Source organism: Melanotaenia boesemani, chromosome 11 (genome assembly GCF_017639745.1).
Source record: "Melanotaenia boesemani isolate fMelBoe1 chromosome 11, fMelBoe1.pri, whole genome shotgun sequence".
NCBI classification, from domain to species: Eukaryota; Metazoa; Chordata; class Actinopteri; order Atheriniformes; family Melanotaeniidae; genus Melanotaenia; species Melanotaenia boesemani.
In genome coordinates this window covers 16,775,888-16,789,695 of record NC_055692.1, presented here as the reverse complement: position 1 = coordinate 16,789,695, position 13,808 = coordinate 16,775,888, and the positions used below count along the sequence as shown (strand labels likewise).

Here is a 13,808-nt window from a genome sequence, read left to right as displayed (position 1 = left end):
CACATTTCAGACACACAAAACTGATGGCACCTGAACAAATGTGACACATATAAAGCCCTTAAGCACAAACAGCAGCATTTCCATTTTAGACAAAGAACTTGATTATACTGACCAGCAATCTACCAAGCAGACTGAGCAACAACTCTGCAGCAGGCCACTCAGGTTTATTTACGGTTGAGAGCAGGTCCTGGACAAAATTCTCAAATAATGGCCGATAATCTTCTTCTCCTTGCTTGCTGCCACACCTGAGGGTGAATGAATGGTAGGCATTACAATACAATTCAAAAGACCAAAAATCATCAAACAACCATGTAAAGCTTGGTGGACAGTATCACGAACGATGTGTATTTCATGCACTAACAGCATACACTAGGTAGAAAAACAGTTTAAAAACACTGTTTTTAGGTAAAGATTTCACACTATCAGGTTAACAGGTCTGATCATTATTTCTTGTGACAAGCAGTGAAATAAATCATGGGAGTAATCTGCATAAGTAATTATGTCCTCATAGAAAAAAAATGTTACCAATAGTAATCAAAGTTCAAAGCACAGTTTCAAGAAAGACTAGAATAAAACAATAATTACTTTTTGAGGAAGACTGAAAGGAAGTTTTGTGCTGTTCTCATTGCAGTCTCATAAGAGTTGGTTATCAAGACATCCTGATCAACCTAAAAGAGAAGAAAAGGGATTCTTAAGAAAAGGATTTCTAAACATGGCATTTGAATTTGTGAAAAAATTATACTTGCATACGTGGTGCATTTTGTCCTCTCACCTTGGTTTCATACTCTTCAAAAATGTCCTTGTCATTGGGGAGGTGAACCACACACTGGATCAGCTGCAGCACCAGAGCAGTTACCATTTGGATGTACATTGGCTCTCCATCCTGGTCTGAGCTGTTGAGCCTAAAACACACAAGGTCAGCAAAATTGGTAAGTTGTCATTGTGTATGATATCTAGCAAAATAATGGACTTGGGTTTTGGAACACAATGTTTTTCCATAAAGATGGGCCTTAAAATAAGTATTCCTTTAAAATCTATGCATTACCTCTGCAACAATAAATAATGAGTGCAAATAGATGTTAAACAAGTTACCTGAAATTCCTGAGAGAGCGTTTGCTTGTGGGCAGCCTGGCCAAAGAAGTAAAGATCTCCTCCAAGATCAGCTGCCGGTGCTTCTCATACCGCGAGAACACCTGAGAAGAAAACAAAAGGAAGGAGAAATTTGACAATAATCGAAATGTACTATTTCAGAGAGACACAACCGCTCAGTCCATGGAAGTGTCTTTAGATAAAAATACATTTCTTTAGACAAAGACCCACCGCTGTAACTAGTTTAATGGCACACAACTGCAGCTCACTGACATTCTCCACAAAAAATGGAGTGATTCCCATAGAGGAAACCTGGAAGAAAAAAAAAAAAGATACGAGTCATCATCTGATATGTAACGCAGTTACTGACTTGATTAACTGATGACTATAAATGTGTTTAGCTTCTACCTGAAGGATGGTGGTGTCTGTAAGTAGCTGAATCTCTAAGAGTTCAGAAATGTTGCTGACAATGTCACACACTTTGTTGTACAACATGACAATGACACGCTGCTTGTGTGTGGAACACTTTGCACGCTTTGCCTTGGAGCTCAGCATGCCACCTAGAAAAAAATCACAATAACCTAGATTTTAAAAAATGTATCCGGCGAGCAGAAATGGAAATTTTTACTAGGGATGCCGCAGTCAGCGCAACAAAATTAGGCACAGTTCATATTTTCTTTAAAGAAGCAAATGTCTACCAAACATTACATCATGTTGTTGCATAATCTGATACCAACATCATCAGCAACCCTCGCAAAAATGAGATGAAACTGATCAATCTTTATGAGGCTGACATTCATGGTCCAGTCAAAAGTAGTGCTAAGGTTTGAGGGTTATAATAATCAGAGAAAAACATCCATAGGACACAGTACAATGCCATCCCTTCATGTTGTAATGACATGCCTGGACTCTAGGATAAAGGTATGGACCTGCACGTTTTAGCTTTCTGATAAAAACCCTACTACTAACACATGCAATTGGAAAGGCTTTACTTGCATTCTAAAATCACCATCTCAAATTTAAGATAGTGGATTTTCTCTGCTGGTATTTTCTTCTTCTTTGTTACATGATAGTTTTCACTGCAATGTTCATGGAAAGTTCTTGTACAGTCAAATACAAGAAGCCATCAGTTTTGTTTCACTTAGTTCTCAAGTGTCAGACCAAGGCTCATTTTAAAAATCATGGTTTCAAAACTCAGTAAGGTTGTGTAAAAATGTTCACCTCCATGTGGGTCCACCCTGTACACGGGATCATACTGTGGATACAGTGTGTTCTGAAGGTGGAACTTTGTGTATTGTAGCACCCGCTCAATGACATCTTCAATGTAGACAGCTTTCGGCATGTGTGCCGATGTCATGATGTTAAGAGCTGTCAGACAGGCGTCTGCAGACTTTGTGACTCTCTCCATTATCAGGTCTCTCCAAAGTCGTTCCTCATCTTCCGCATCATGGTCCTGAGGGTGGGAATTGAATGAATGTGAATACATTTTCCAACAAACTGATCTCTGGATGACAGTTTTTACTAAGTTATACAAAAAATATGTAGTTTTTTCAAAATTACTTGCTGATAATAACAAAAGAAGAATTAAATGGAACTCACGTGATTCATCAAGGTTGACAGCTTTGCTCCATCTTGGATATTCTTCTCCAGGATGTTCAAGAGCTTCACTAACTTATCTGATGGGATCTACAACAACAGATATATTATTTAGCCCCACATCTGAAACAACCTCACATTTCCACAATAGCAAAAAAAAAGTGTTTATAGTAATATATGTATTACCCTGCTGGAGATGCCCATGGCCTTGATTTTGGCAGACTCGCTACCCAGCTCATTTAACTGGTGTTTACCAAGTAGCAATTCCTGAGGTATCTCATCATCATCTGCTGATTAAAAACACAAAACAAAAAGATAAGAGAAATGTAAAGCTCGCACTTTAAAGGTGTTAGGTACTGCTATTTACCCATGGTAGTGAAATCGACATCCTCCAGATTTTCCAGTATGTTGTCAATGCTTGCTAAGAATCTCTTGAATGTGGATGAGTCCATTAGTTCTTCTTGAGTCAGCTTGGGTTCATATGCTTTCCGTTTCTTCTGCTTCTCCTTCATCTTCATTTTTCTGGCAACTGAAAGAAAGAAATTCAATTTTTAGGTGCCAAGCTTCTTTTTGTGTGCCAGTTTTAAGGATCTGAATGACCTAATTTAACTTGGTATTAATGGAAATGGTAGTGCATTCCATTTAACACATAACAGTCTCTTATGTCACACTACTATATTGCAATAAACATAATGCAACCACTTATTTGAATAAATCCAGTTTGACTATAAAGATACTGCTCTTACTGTCATAAAAAACATCAAAATAAAGAAAAAGAAAAGGAAGGTGGAAGGGCTGAAGACATACCTTCACTCATGCTGGGTGGTGGTGAATCTTCCTCAGATGAGTCTCTGTAGCGGCTCCCTGAACCTCGTCGGCTGTCTCGGTGGCCACTTTTTCGGTGTTCCCCTGAACCCCGTCGCTCTCGTTCTTCAAATTCCCAAGCTCTGTCTTTGTCTCGGCGGTGCCGCTTCCTCCCAGCTGTAGAAATTCAACAACAAAGTTAGGTCCTAAAATCGACAAAGCCACCATACAATGGTTCAATAGTACACTGTAAATTACCAACACAGCTCATGTATTAAAGTCTGTTGAATTTTAGGATTTCTTAAAAAATGTCTACAAAATTAACATCAAACGAACAAATTTACTCACGCTCTCCATTTGCATCAAAGTCTTCATCTGAGCTAACTTCGGCATATTTGGGCCTCTCATTTACAGTGCTTCGTTTCCTCTTATTCATCTTTACCCTTTCACACAAGGGCATGGTTGACTCAATTTCTGCTAGTAACTCGGGGGGCAGCTCTTTCAGAACTGCTGGGTCCATACCACCTGAACAATTAACAATGACATTTTTAGGGTATTAAAAAAACAACATCACTGTCCCTTTTCATTGTAGTGTTCAGAAAAACAGTTTGAAAACACTGTACAGGTATTTGAAGATTTTGGGCAAAAACAGACTGCAGTTCCACAGATTTATGCTCTTACTTTTGCCTGACTTTCCTGAGAACCTGTTCTTTCCAGACTTGCTGTGCCGAATGATCCTCTGAATCTGGTCAACTGAGAGCTTTTTCAAAACCACAACAGGCTTGGGTCGTTTCTCAAAATCCTTCACCAATCCCAGTCTCTCCAGTTTAACTTTAGGCTGATCCCACATTTGACTTTCAGTTGACCCACTTGTATCCTTATCACGATTGATCTGTTAAATAAGGAAATAAGAGAGTTAAGTTTGAATATCTATGAAATGTACTATTTATAGAACATGTAACAGAAATATGAATTTTGTTAACAGAACATAAAGTAAAGATAATATAAACAATGAATGAAATCAACATGGAATTAGTGATTTTATGTTAGTTCCCAGTGTCCCAACAGCAAAGGCAAAGATAAATTCCACTGTTTTCTCCGATCATTCTACATTTCCAGTTCAAGAACCAAAAGTGAACATATGATAACTTGTCAACATTGCAGTGGAAGGAAGCGCATGCCCCCTGCCACTAAAGCTAATGGGCCAAATAGGTATGCATTACACACAACGAAATTATGCTTACACCAACACAGAGGTAACGCCTCACTTCTGCCTCCTATTCACATGACTAACTACTATTAAATGAGAAACACTCTTTTAGCAAGGCAGCCAGTATCAAGTATAAAACTAAAAAGCAGTAAAAACTACTACTACTGATCAACAATGCAGCAAAGTTGTTGTGTGCAATATAGGTTTGTGATGCTATAGCTACAAGGGAAACTAGCAGCGATTCTGTATCCTTACAACTCAATTCACAAGACCTCAACACTACTTAAACTAATAAAAAAGTAAACTAATTCTCATTTGATTTTAACATTTGTTGTTCATCTGAGAAATTTGCGGAGGATATTTCTTAGATACTAATACCAATAATACTTATCGGCTAATGGTAAACTATTAAATCGAATATATAACTCAAATAATCGCAATAATTTGGTTATCATCATGACTGTATAATCGTCCTAATATTTGTCATTTACCCTTTTCAAAATGGTTGGGTGAAATTGACACAAAAAAAAAAAGTCATATTTACACAATGCTCTATAGAAGTAACTGACTAGGGTTTAAACCCTTAAAATGACCTTAAAAGAAATTTTACAAACTCTTCTCTTATGGAATTGGCATATCTAACATGGTATTTTTTTTATCTATTTTTTTTTATAGTCTAAAAGTCAAAAAGATGTAATCTTGTCTGATTACAATGTCATATTTTTCCCTTCCTTGAACCAAACAAATTCATGTACATATTAGGTCAGCAAATTTGGCTGTAGTTGGGTCATAATTTACTGAACCTTGCACCGTGGCATGGCATGTGGCTGCAGGTAGCGCCTCCAAACATTGATGACAACTGATATAGAATTAACTGCAAGAAATTGTGCCCTTTTCAATTCAGATTTAATCAGTTACCTACAGTGGAAAATTTCTTTAAGACTTTTGCTTTTGTTTGTACACCAACTACTTAAAAATAAAAAGAACAAAAGAGAGAAAAAGTTCTAAATTTTACAGATGATTAGGTGTGAGTTATGTTAAAAGAATTTAAAAACCAAAACCAGACATGAGAATAAAACTAAATAAAAAAAAGTCTTAAAATGGGAACACAAAAGAAAGAGTGAGCACTGGAGTGATTTGGCTTTGTGAGATAGCAGGCAGTGACAGCTGAATGATTGGTAGGTGGGTACGTGTTTGGTTTGGTCAGCCCAGATCACCTTGGGGATCTGGAAGTTCTTCAGTGCTCCGCTATGCCCTCCCAGGAGCTGAGCAGGGAAAGAATCTGGAATTTTAGCACCAGCAGTGGATGAGGCTGGTTTGGAACCATCTTGCCTAATGCTGCTCCGACCAGGATCTCCAGTGGAAGAGGCTCGGAAGCCAGACCTATCTCGATCACTTCGAGAGCGAGAGTCAGGGGACCGTCTGTCTCGACTGCCAGCTTCACTCCGATGCCTCCTATCCCTGTCAGATTCACGGTCTCTGTCTCGCCCATGCTCCCCTCGATTTGAAGACTTTGGCATCTCTCCGTGTCTGTCTGAAGATTTCTCATCGTGCCGGTGCTTTGACGACTCTCGACCGTCTCTCCTGCTGTCATGTTTATCAACCCTGTTCTTGATGACTTCTGGTCTTCCATCTGGTTTCAACCGCAAAGCTGTGTCAGAACCCTCCACCGCAGCTGGGCCACTAGCTGGCTCTTCAGGCCATCGTTGGGCCTCAAGGGCTGGAATAGGGGCAGCCAGACAGGGGTCGAGCTGGCCATCAGCTCGGCCCGCCTGCTGGAGGTCGATGCTCACCATGAGGGGAGGGCGGCTGGCACCATTTCCAGCTGCAGTGGCCTCTTGTGGCGTCAGTTTGCCTGCATTGCCCCCTCCTGTTGATCCACTGCCTGGGGCACCTGTGGGGCCACCTGGTCCCCCTGCACCTGGCTCCAAGGGAAAAGAGTCCTGTTTTCTCTTCTTCAGTGGCTTGTCTAGAAACAGAGACATAAAGAAAGTTATTACTCAACACTAATTGTGCTTTTTGATTTTTTTTTTTTTTTATCAGTTTAGTCATATACAGGTCTGGATTCTTAAATCTATATTAAGATATCCTACATACCTTTATCTTGCACCTCCTTGGAACATTTCTCATTAGCTGCCTCTCGTTCTATCCTTTCAATTTCAGCAAGGGCATCGAGCTCTGCCTCATCATAAGGAGAACTGGGAGGCTGAAGACCACCAGCACTGCCTGCTTGCTGGGGTACCTGCTGTTGCAGTCGGGCTGCTATATTTTGCTGGAGAACAGGAACGTGTTGAAAGCCCAACTCTGCCTCAATATTGTCTGAGTTCTGATCCATGCCAGGCACATCACCTGAGAAATTAAAACATGTACAAGACTATTTTCAAAGGAAAATACTTCATTATTATTTAAATTTTTATTACTGTAAATGACTGTTAAACTAATTTACTACTATTTTTTTTTATATATATAAAAATGGGGATCTTTTAATGACAGTCTTACCCGGTGGATCAGATTCGTTTGACTTGACCCTTGACAGCTTGAGGGTGAGTTTTGTAGAGTCCTTGTTTGGTGAACTGACAATGTCATACATATCTTTCTCCTCTTTAACTGCAGGGGTTTTCTTCCGTTGCTGAAGTTGTTGCTTCTGGTCAGGTCCTCCTTCCCTTGGTGATGGTGCATAAGGAGGAGGTGACTGGAGAATCAGCGGTGGGCGAGAACCCGCTATGAGGCAGCAACACCAAGTAGAGGATCAAAGTTATTAAAAAATAATCTTTAAAAATAAAACAGGGTAAATAAATAAATAACATCCCTTTTACTGTGGAGATAATATTCTCAAACTACACAAATGGAGTATGTTTTAATTATTAATATTTCAAAGCTCAAAGCAACTTTTCCCTTAATTAAAAGAATGTTCGTGAAGGAAGTGTAAGGCTACATTCACACTGCAGGTCTTAATGCTCAAATTTTAATGAAATCCAATTTTTTTTTGCGTGGTCATTCACATTATCATTTCAATGTTCCCTTCATCCCACTGAGGTGTGAATAGTATGTGGCCCTGAAGTGACACGCATGTGCAGAGGATAACACGACGTCATGTAGGCCATAGTATTTAAGGATGTAATGGAGTCTTGGAAGTACTTGCACACTGAACTGATAAAATTATGCCCAATTGATGAATGAAAGAAGAAGACTGAAAAAAAAAAGGAAAGCACAAATATTAACAATGGCATTTTGTGGAGCAGTGGCTCCTATATCTATACAAAGACATGCACAGACAATGCAGCTAAATTTGTCTGTGCACTCCTGCATGGTCCAATTTCACAAACCTGCACCCGCCCAAACCCGTTAGGATGATTACCAAATCCCAATATCTTCCAATGAAATCTGGACCCGACGATGTAGGATATAAAACGTGACCTGACCTGCACATTAAACATGCTAATTGTAAATATACCCCCGTCCCTCCTTTCATTGCATTACTTTAACTCGTTCATATATTTAAAGTGATATTTGTCGTTACCACTTAAATTTTTTTTAAAAAAGGAAAAGACAACAACACATTAAATATTGTGAAACAGCAGAATTTGCCGTTTCACTTCTGTGATGTCAAGTCAGATGAATCTGAGATCATATGATCTGAAAAAAATATGATATGAGCAAAAAAATCGGAATTGAGCTGCAGTGTGATCAAAGTCTAAGGCTCTTCTGTCCTTACGTTTGGGTGTTCCCTCACTGGATGCTGGAGAGCAGCCTGACTGTGGGGACCTCAGAGAGAAAGAAGGATTCCTCATGGTAGAGTCACCCTCCTGAACAACACAGAAGTTAACATTAATAGCTTAACACAACATTTTCACCCTTGTTTTCCATTGTATAAACAAGTCCTAGGGTGCAAATAAACTGCTTTTGACAGCAATGCATTTCTACATTTCAAGGCTATCATGGTGACTTAATTTTGTACAAGGGCTTGTGTGTTAATACAAATGTTTACGATTTTGTCAGAACGTGTTAAAAAAAAAAAAAAAAAAAAACCCTAGCTTATAAAACGGCAAAATAAAAGTGACAAAATGAATATACAACCACTGCTGCCGACTTTCTCTCTAAGGAGTAATATTGAGGACAAGTGCTTTTCCTATTCAAAAGAACTTTTGAGAACTTACACAATTGTTAGCAATTGTAGTCTGCAATTACTTTTATAGTAAATCATCCCAATGCCTTGAGTATTAAATGTTTTTCTTAAATTACGCAGCAAATGCACAATGTTTTCACTATAGTTGAACAGTCATACCTCACTGCCAAGTCGTTGTACAATATTCAGGTATTCCTCAGTACCATGCCTGTCTGAGTGGTGATTGGGAGCACTGGCTATCTGCCCAGATACTTTGCCCTCATGGATATTTCGTACCCCACCAGGCACCATCGGGCTGGCCACAGACACTGAAAAATGAAAGAATACGGACATCAATTTAGATATAATAGACCAGTCAAAAATATGACACATTCACTTTATTTCTTCAAATTTGGGCAATTAAGAGAGATTGTTTTCATTACTGTTTTATTGTTAAAAGTTAATTGGTAAATTTCTCTCAATGTTTTAAATGCTCCAAAGAGCTATAGTGACATACAACACAATAGTAAGGACATAATTATAACTCTAAACAAAAACACCTGTAGAATTATTCTTTAAGATAGTCAGGAATGTGGTTTTGTGATATGAACTTGATCACAGGTTTTGGTGCTCTACTGCAATTAATGTTTAGCTAAATAAACCACCCAGAGATTTCATCATGTCAGAAACTCCACAAGTCTAATATTAAAATATACCAAAGGCTACCTTCTGCAGACAAAGGTATCTGTACACAATATGTACTATACAACAAAATACTGATCTTAAGTATGTGCGTACAAACTGATAGAAGCATACCAAATTAAATAGACTTTAACTACCTGGTGATATGCACCAATTATTGTCTGAAACTTTGTTCTTTCTATGACCTACAAAGATTATGTTTATCAGCAATACTCTCATGCAAAAAAGGATCCATATTTCAGAACTGTTATCTCAATATGGAGTCTCACCTTGTTGTATTTGTTGGTGTTGGTTGTAGCTGGGGGGTTGTTGGTGGGGATACTGCTGTATGTACCCAGGTGCAGGGCTCTGAGGAGTGTAGGGACTGGGTACTGGACTATTCTGTTGGCCCATGTACCGAGTACTGGAACCTGTCTGCGATGCCACAAATCGGCTGGACGAAATGATGTACACAACAGGGAAGGAGCAGAGGAAAAATGCCAAGAAAATGTGAAAATCAATATGATCATTCAACCAAATACAATGTACACTGCTCAAAAATAAAGGGAACACTTAAACAACACAATGTAACTCCAAGTCAATCACACGTCTGTGAAATCAAACTGTCCACTAAGGAAGCAACCCCAACTGAAAATCAGTTTCACATGCTGTTGTACAAATGGAATAGACAACAGGTGGAAATTATAGGCAATTAGCAAGACACCCCCAAAAAAGGAGTGGTTCTGCAGGTGGTGACCACAGACCACTTCTCATTTCCTATGCTTTCTGGCTGATGTTTTGGTCACTTTTAAAATGCTGGCAATGCTTTCACTCTAGTGGTAGCATGAGACGAAGTCTACAACCCACACAAGTGGCTAAGGTAGTGCAGCTCATCCAGGATGGCACATCAATGTGAGTTGTGGCAGGAAGGTTTGCTGTGTCTGTCAGTGTAGCATCCAGAGCATGGAGGAGCTACCAGGAGACAGGCCAGTACATCAAGAGACGTGGAGGAGGCCGTAGGAGGGCAACAACCCAGCAGCAGGACCTCTACCTCTGCCTTTGTGCAAGGAGGAGCAGGAGGAGCACTAGAGCCCTGCAAAATGACCTCCAGCAGGCCACAAATCTGCATGTGTCGGCTCAAACGGTCAGAAACAGACTCCACGAGGGTGGTATGAGGGCCCGAGGTCCACAGGTGGGGGTTGTGCTTACAGCCCAACACCATGCAGGACTTTCGGCATTTGACAGAGAACACCAAGAGTGGCAACTTTGCCACTGGCGCCCTGTGCTCTTTACAGATGAAAGCAGGTTCACACTGAGCACATGTGACAGACGTGACAGAGTCTGGAGACGCCGTGGAGAAAGTTCTGCTGCCTGCAACATCCTCCAGCATGACCGGTTTGGCAGTGGGTCAGTAATGGTGTGGAGTGGCATTTCTCTGGGGAGCCGCACAGCCTTCCATGTGCTCGGCAGAGGTAGCCTGACTGCCATTAGGTACCGAGATGAGATCCTCAGACCCCTTGTGAGACCATATGCTGGTGCGGTTGGCCCTGGGCTCCTCCTAATGCAAGACAATGCTAGACCTCATGTGAATGGCTAGACCTCAAAGGCATTGATGCTACAGACTGGCCCACCCATTCCCCAGACCTGAATCCAATTGAGCACATCGGGGACATCATGTCTCGCTCCATCCACCAACGCCACATCGCACCACAGACTGTCCAGGAGTTGGCGGATGCTCTAGTACAAGTCTGGGAGGAGAACCCTCAGGAGACCATCCGCCACCTCATCAGGAGCATGCCCAGGTGTTGTAGGGAAGTCACACAGGTACATGGAGGCCACACACACTACTGAGCCTCATTTTGACTTGTTTTAAGGACATTACATCAAAGTTGGATCAGCCTATAGTGTGTTTTTCCACTTTAATTTTGAGTGTGACTCCAAATCCAGACCTCCATGGGTTAATAAATTTGATTTCCATAGATAATTTTTGTGTGATTTTGTTGTCAGCACATTCAAATATGTAAAGAACAAAGTGTTTAATAAGAATATTTCATTCATTCAGATCTAGGATGTGTTATTTTAGTGGTTCCCTTTATTTTTTTGATCAGTGTATTTTATATAATGTTTATTCAATTATTCCAACTATTAGTCTTTTAAAGCTTTTTTACATTGTAGTTAGCTCAGTCTTGTAACATCACTCACCTTGATGGATTAGGAGAAATTGCAGCTGGCTGGAAGTTTGCAGATTGGGCAGGGCTATGCATGGAGTTCTGGGTTATCTTGAATGGTGGTACCATTGGCTGCTGCATAACATCTGTTTAAAGAAAAATACTTGTTTTCAGTCACATCTAACGTCACACATCAAATTATATTTATATGTTCATTTTTTTTTTAAATAGTCATCAACCATATTTGCAACACAACATTCTCATGTTGAACAGGTATCTGTCTCCATACTTTTCTCCCTGAAAATGCCAGGGTTCCTGGCCAGCATGGTCTGCAGCAACAGTGGTGCATCTCCCTCTGGCTCATCGCTACCCAGGTTGTCCTTCAGCTCTCTAAAAACACACAAAAAAAGCAATGGCACATTATAATGTACTTCCTTACACAGTCAGTTTTACTTGTTTTAGGTCAATACACACTCATGGTACACTTCATCGCTTGCCTTAGGCTAGGTACACATAAAGATTATCGGGCTGTTTTGTTCCTGATTTTGCCCCTTACCAACCAAGAACAGCAAACGGCAGATTATCTTACATCTAATAAGATTTTCCTATCAAATTATCATTTGGTCTAAAGTGTGTTACGAGCAAATTCGCCCTGACAATTTGCTCCGAAACGGTTTCTGGCCGACAATTGGAAGTGTTCAATATGTTCAATATTTACGACCAAAAATCTTCACGTGTGCGGAAAGGTGATGACTCCTAAATTGTGACTCTGTGGATTGTGACGTGAAACACAATGTATGTCCTCTGCCGTGCTGGGTGTTGTGTTTTGCGGTTATTGTCATGGTTCTTCATCTTCGGTTTCCCAGTTGTTGCTATGATTCTTCTTCGGTTTTGTTAAATCACGTGTGGTCACGCGAGATTTCTGGCTCAGGGAAATAGATTCTAGATTGGTTGTGGGACAGCAGCGTTATATGTGTGTTTTGTGATGAAATTAACAGAGCAGACCACACACAGTACGATCAAAACTGTTAGCCTGATTTTTTTTTATCTTTGTGCGTGAGGTCTCTAACAGATAAAAAAATCTCATCAGATTAAAAAAAAATCTTTGTGTGTACCTAACCTTAGTTTAATCTCAATCCAATGAAAACAGACCACATTTCATGTCATTTCATTTTAAAATTACATTTAAAAAAATACATTGAAGTAAAATAGGACTGACTATCATTTCAGTACACATACACAATACTTGATTTCTTTGTGTGATACATCTACCAACTTAACCTCTGAGAAAAAGCTATAGTATTTAATTTTAGTAAGAATATATATCAATTCTTTCATGTCTATTTAATTTTGTTTTCTTTTGTCATATTTAATAAAAGAACTTAGCAATGCTGTTGCATGTTCACAAGTCAGCAGTGGTATCTGTTCTATTATTAACCCATTTTACAGTCAAATTATAATTTAAACTTTATGACATTCTGATCAACAAGACACAATTCTGCCAATCAAATGCATTTATCTATTCACTCACATGTGCTCTGTGGAGACCTGGTTGAGGCCATGGGCTAGCTGGGAGGCCAGATTCTCATCTCGACAGCCCAGTAGACAGGTAACTTCTTCCGCAATCCTCCCATTGAATAAGAGGCTCTTAGTGGTGGTGGCAGGCAGAGGCGAAGGAAGGGGCAGCTGGTTCAACACTACAATGAGAACAGAGGTTTATTATTATTATTTTGTAAAGCAGACTGAGGTATGTTTAGAAATAAAGGTAAGAGAGCAAAAAAAAAAAAATCTTAAGCCACACAGAACACATAGGTGTAGAAAAGGAGAGTAGGCAGACAAAAAGTCCTTAAAATCAAAACTATAAATTTACATTTGTTTGAGCTGATCATTTTTGCTTGGCATGTTACAAGCTGGAGCTGAAGCTGGAGCAAAAACTGTAATCGTGTGTTTAGAACACAGCTGTATACAATTGTATGAGACTCACAGTCTGTAAGGCTAGCGATCCCAGCAAGAGTGGTGATGGGAACATGAGGCATATCCCCATTCATGCTGAAGGTGAGGGTGGGGGAGTGTGTTGATACACAGGTAGATCAGGGGGTCGATGGACGACACCCGTCCTCACATCTCCTGGCACCTTGGAGAGAACATCATTAAT

The 13,808-nt window shown here is 39.9% G+C and overlaps 1 protein-coding gene across 5 annotated transcripts in view; it reads right to left on the bottom strand.

The window, feature by feature from the left end:
- Positions 1 to 13,808, bottom strand: part of nipbla (NIPBL cohesin loading factor a) — a 31,144-nt gene that overhangs the window by 14,177 nt on the left and 3,159 nt on the right. For 3 of the 5 annotated variants that reach the window (XM_041998803.1, XM_041998804.1, XM_041998805.1), the window contains 23 exons: positions 13,638 to 13,787; positions 13,185 to 13,350; positions 11,943 to 12,043; positions 11,688 to 11,799; positions 9,776 to 9,939; positions 8,985 to 9,133; positions 8,415 to 8,505; positions 7,199 to 7,420; positions 6,797 to 7,048; positions 5,917 to 6,668; positions 4,171 to 4,381; positions 3,838 to 4,014; positions 3,493 to 3,666; positions 3,053 to 3,214; positions 2,872 to 2,975; positions 2,689 to 2,775; positions 2,311 to 2,542; positions 1,498 to 1,649; positions 1,321 to 1,401; positions 1,093 to 1,193; positions 773 to 902; positions 586 to 668; positions 113 to 245 (listed from right to left, as the gene is read on the bottom strand). In XM_041998803.1, coding sequence (XP_041854737.1) covers positions 113 to 245; positions 586 to 668; positions 773 to 902; positions 1,093 to 1,193; positions 1,321 to 1,401; positions 1,498 to 1,649; positions 2,311 to 2,542; positions 2,689 to 2,775; positions 2,872 to 2,975; positions 3,053 to 3,214; positions 3,493 to 3,666; positions 3,838 to 4,014; positions 4,171 to 4,381; positions 5,917 to 6,668; positions 6,797 to 7,048; positions 7,199 to 7,420; positions 8,415 to 8,505; positions 8,985 to 9,133; positions 9,776 to 9,939; positions 11,688 to 11,799; positions 11,943 to 12,043; positions 13,185 to 13,350; positions 13,638 to 13,701 — 3,900 coding nt within the window. In that variant the 5' untranslated portion in view covers positions 13,702 to 13,787. The remainder of the gene's footprint in view (positions 1 to 112; positions 246 to 585; positions 669 to 772; positions 903 to 1,092; positions 1,194 to 1,320; positions 1,402 to 1,497; positions 1,650 to 2,310; positions 2,543 to 2,688; positions 2,776 to 2,871; positions 2,976 to 3,052; positions 3,215 to 3,492; positions 3,667 to 3,837; positions 4,015 to 4,170; positions 4,382 to 5,916; positions 6,669 to 6,796; positions 7,049 to 7,198; positions 7,421 to 8,414; positions 8,506 to 8,984; positions 9,134 to 9,775; positions 9,940 to 11,687; positions 11,800 to 11,942; positions 12,044 to 13,184; positions 13,351 to 13,637; positions 13,788 to 13,808) is intronic. The other 2 variants (XM_041998806.1, XM_041998807.1) reach the window with 2 other exon arrangements.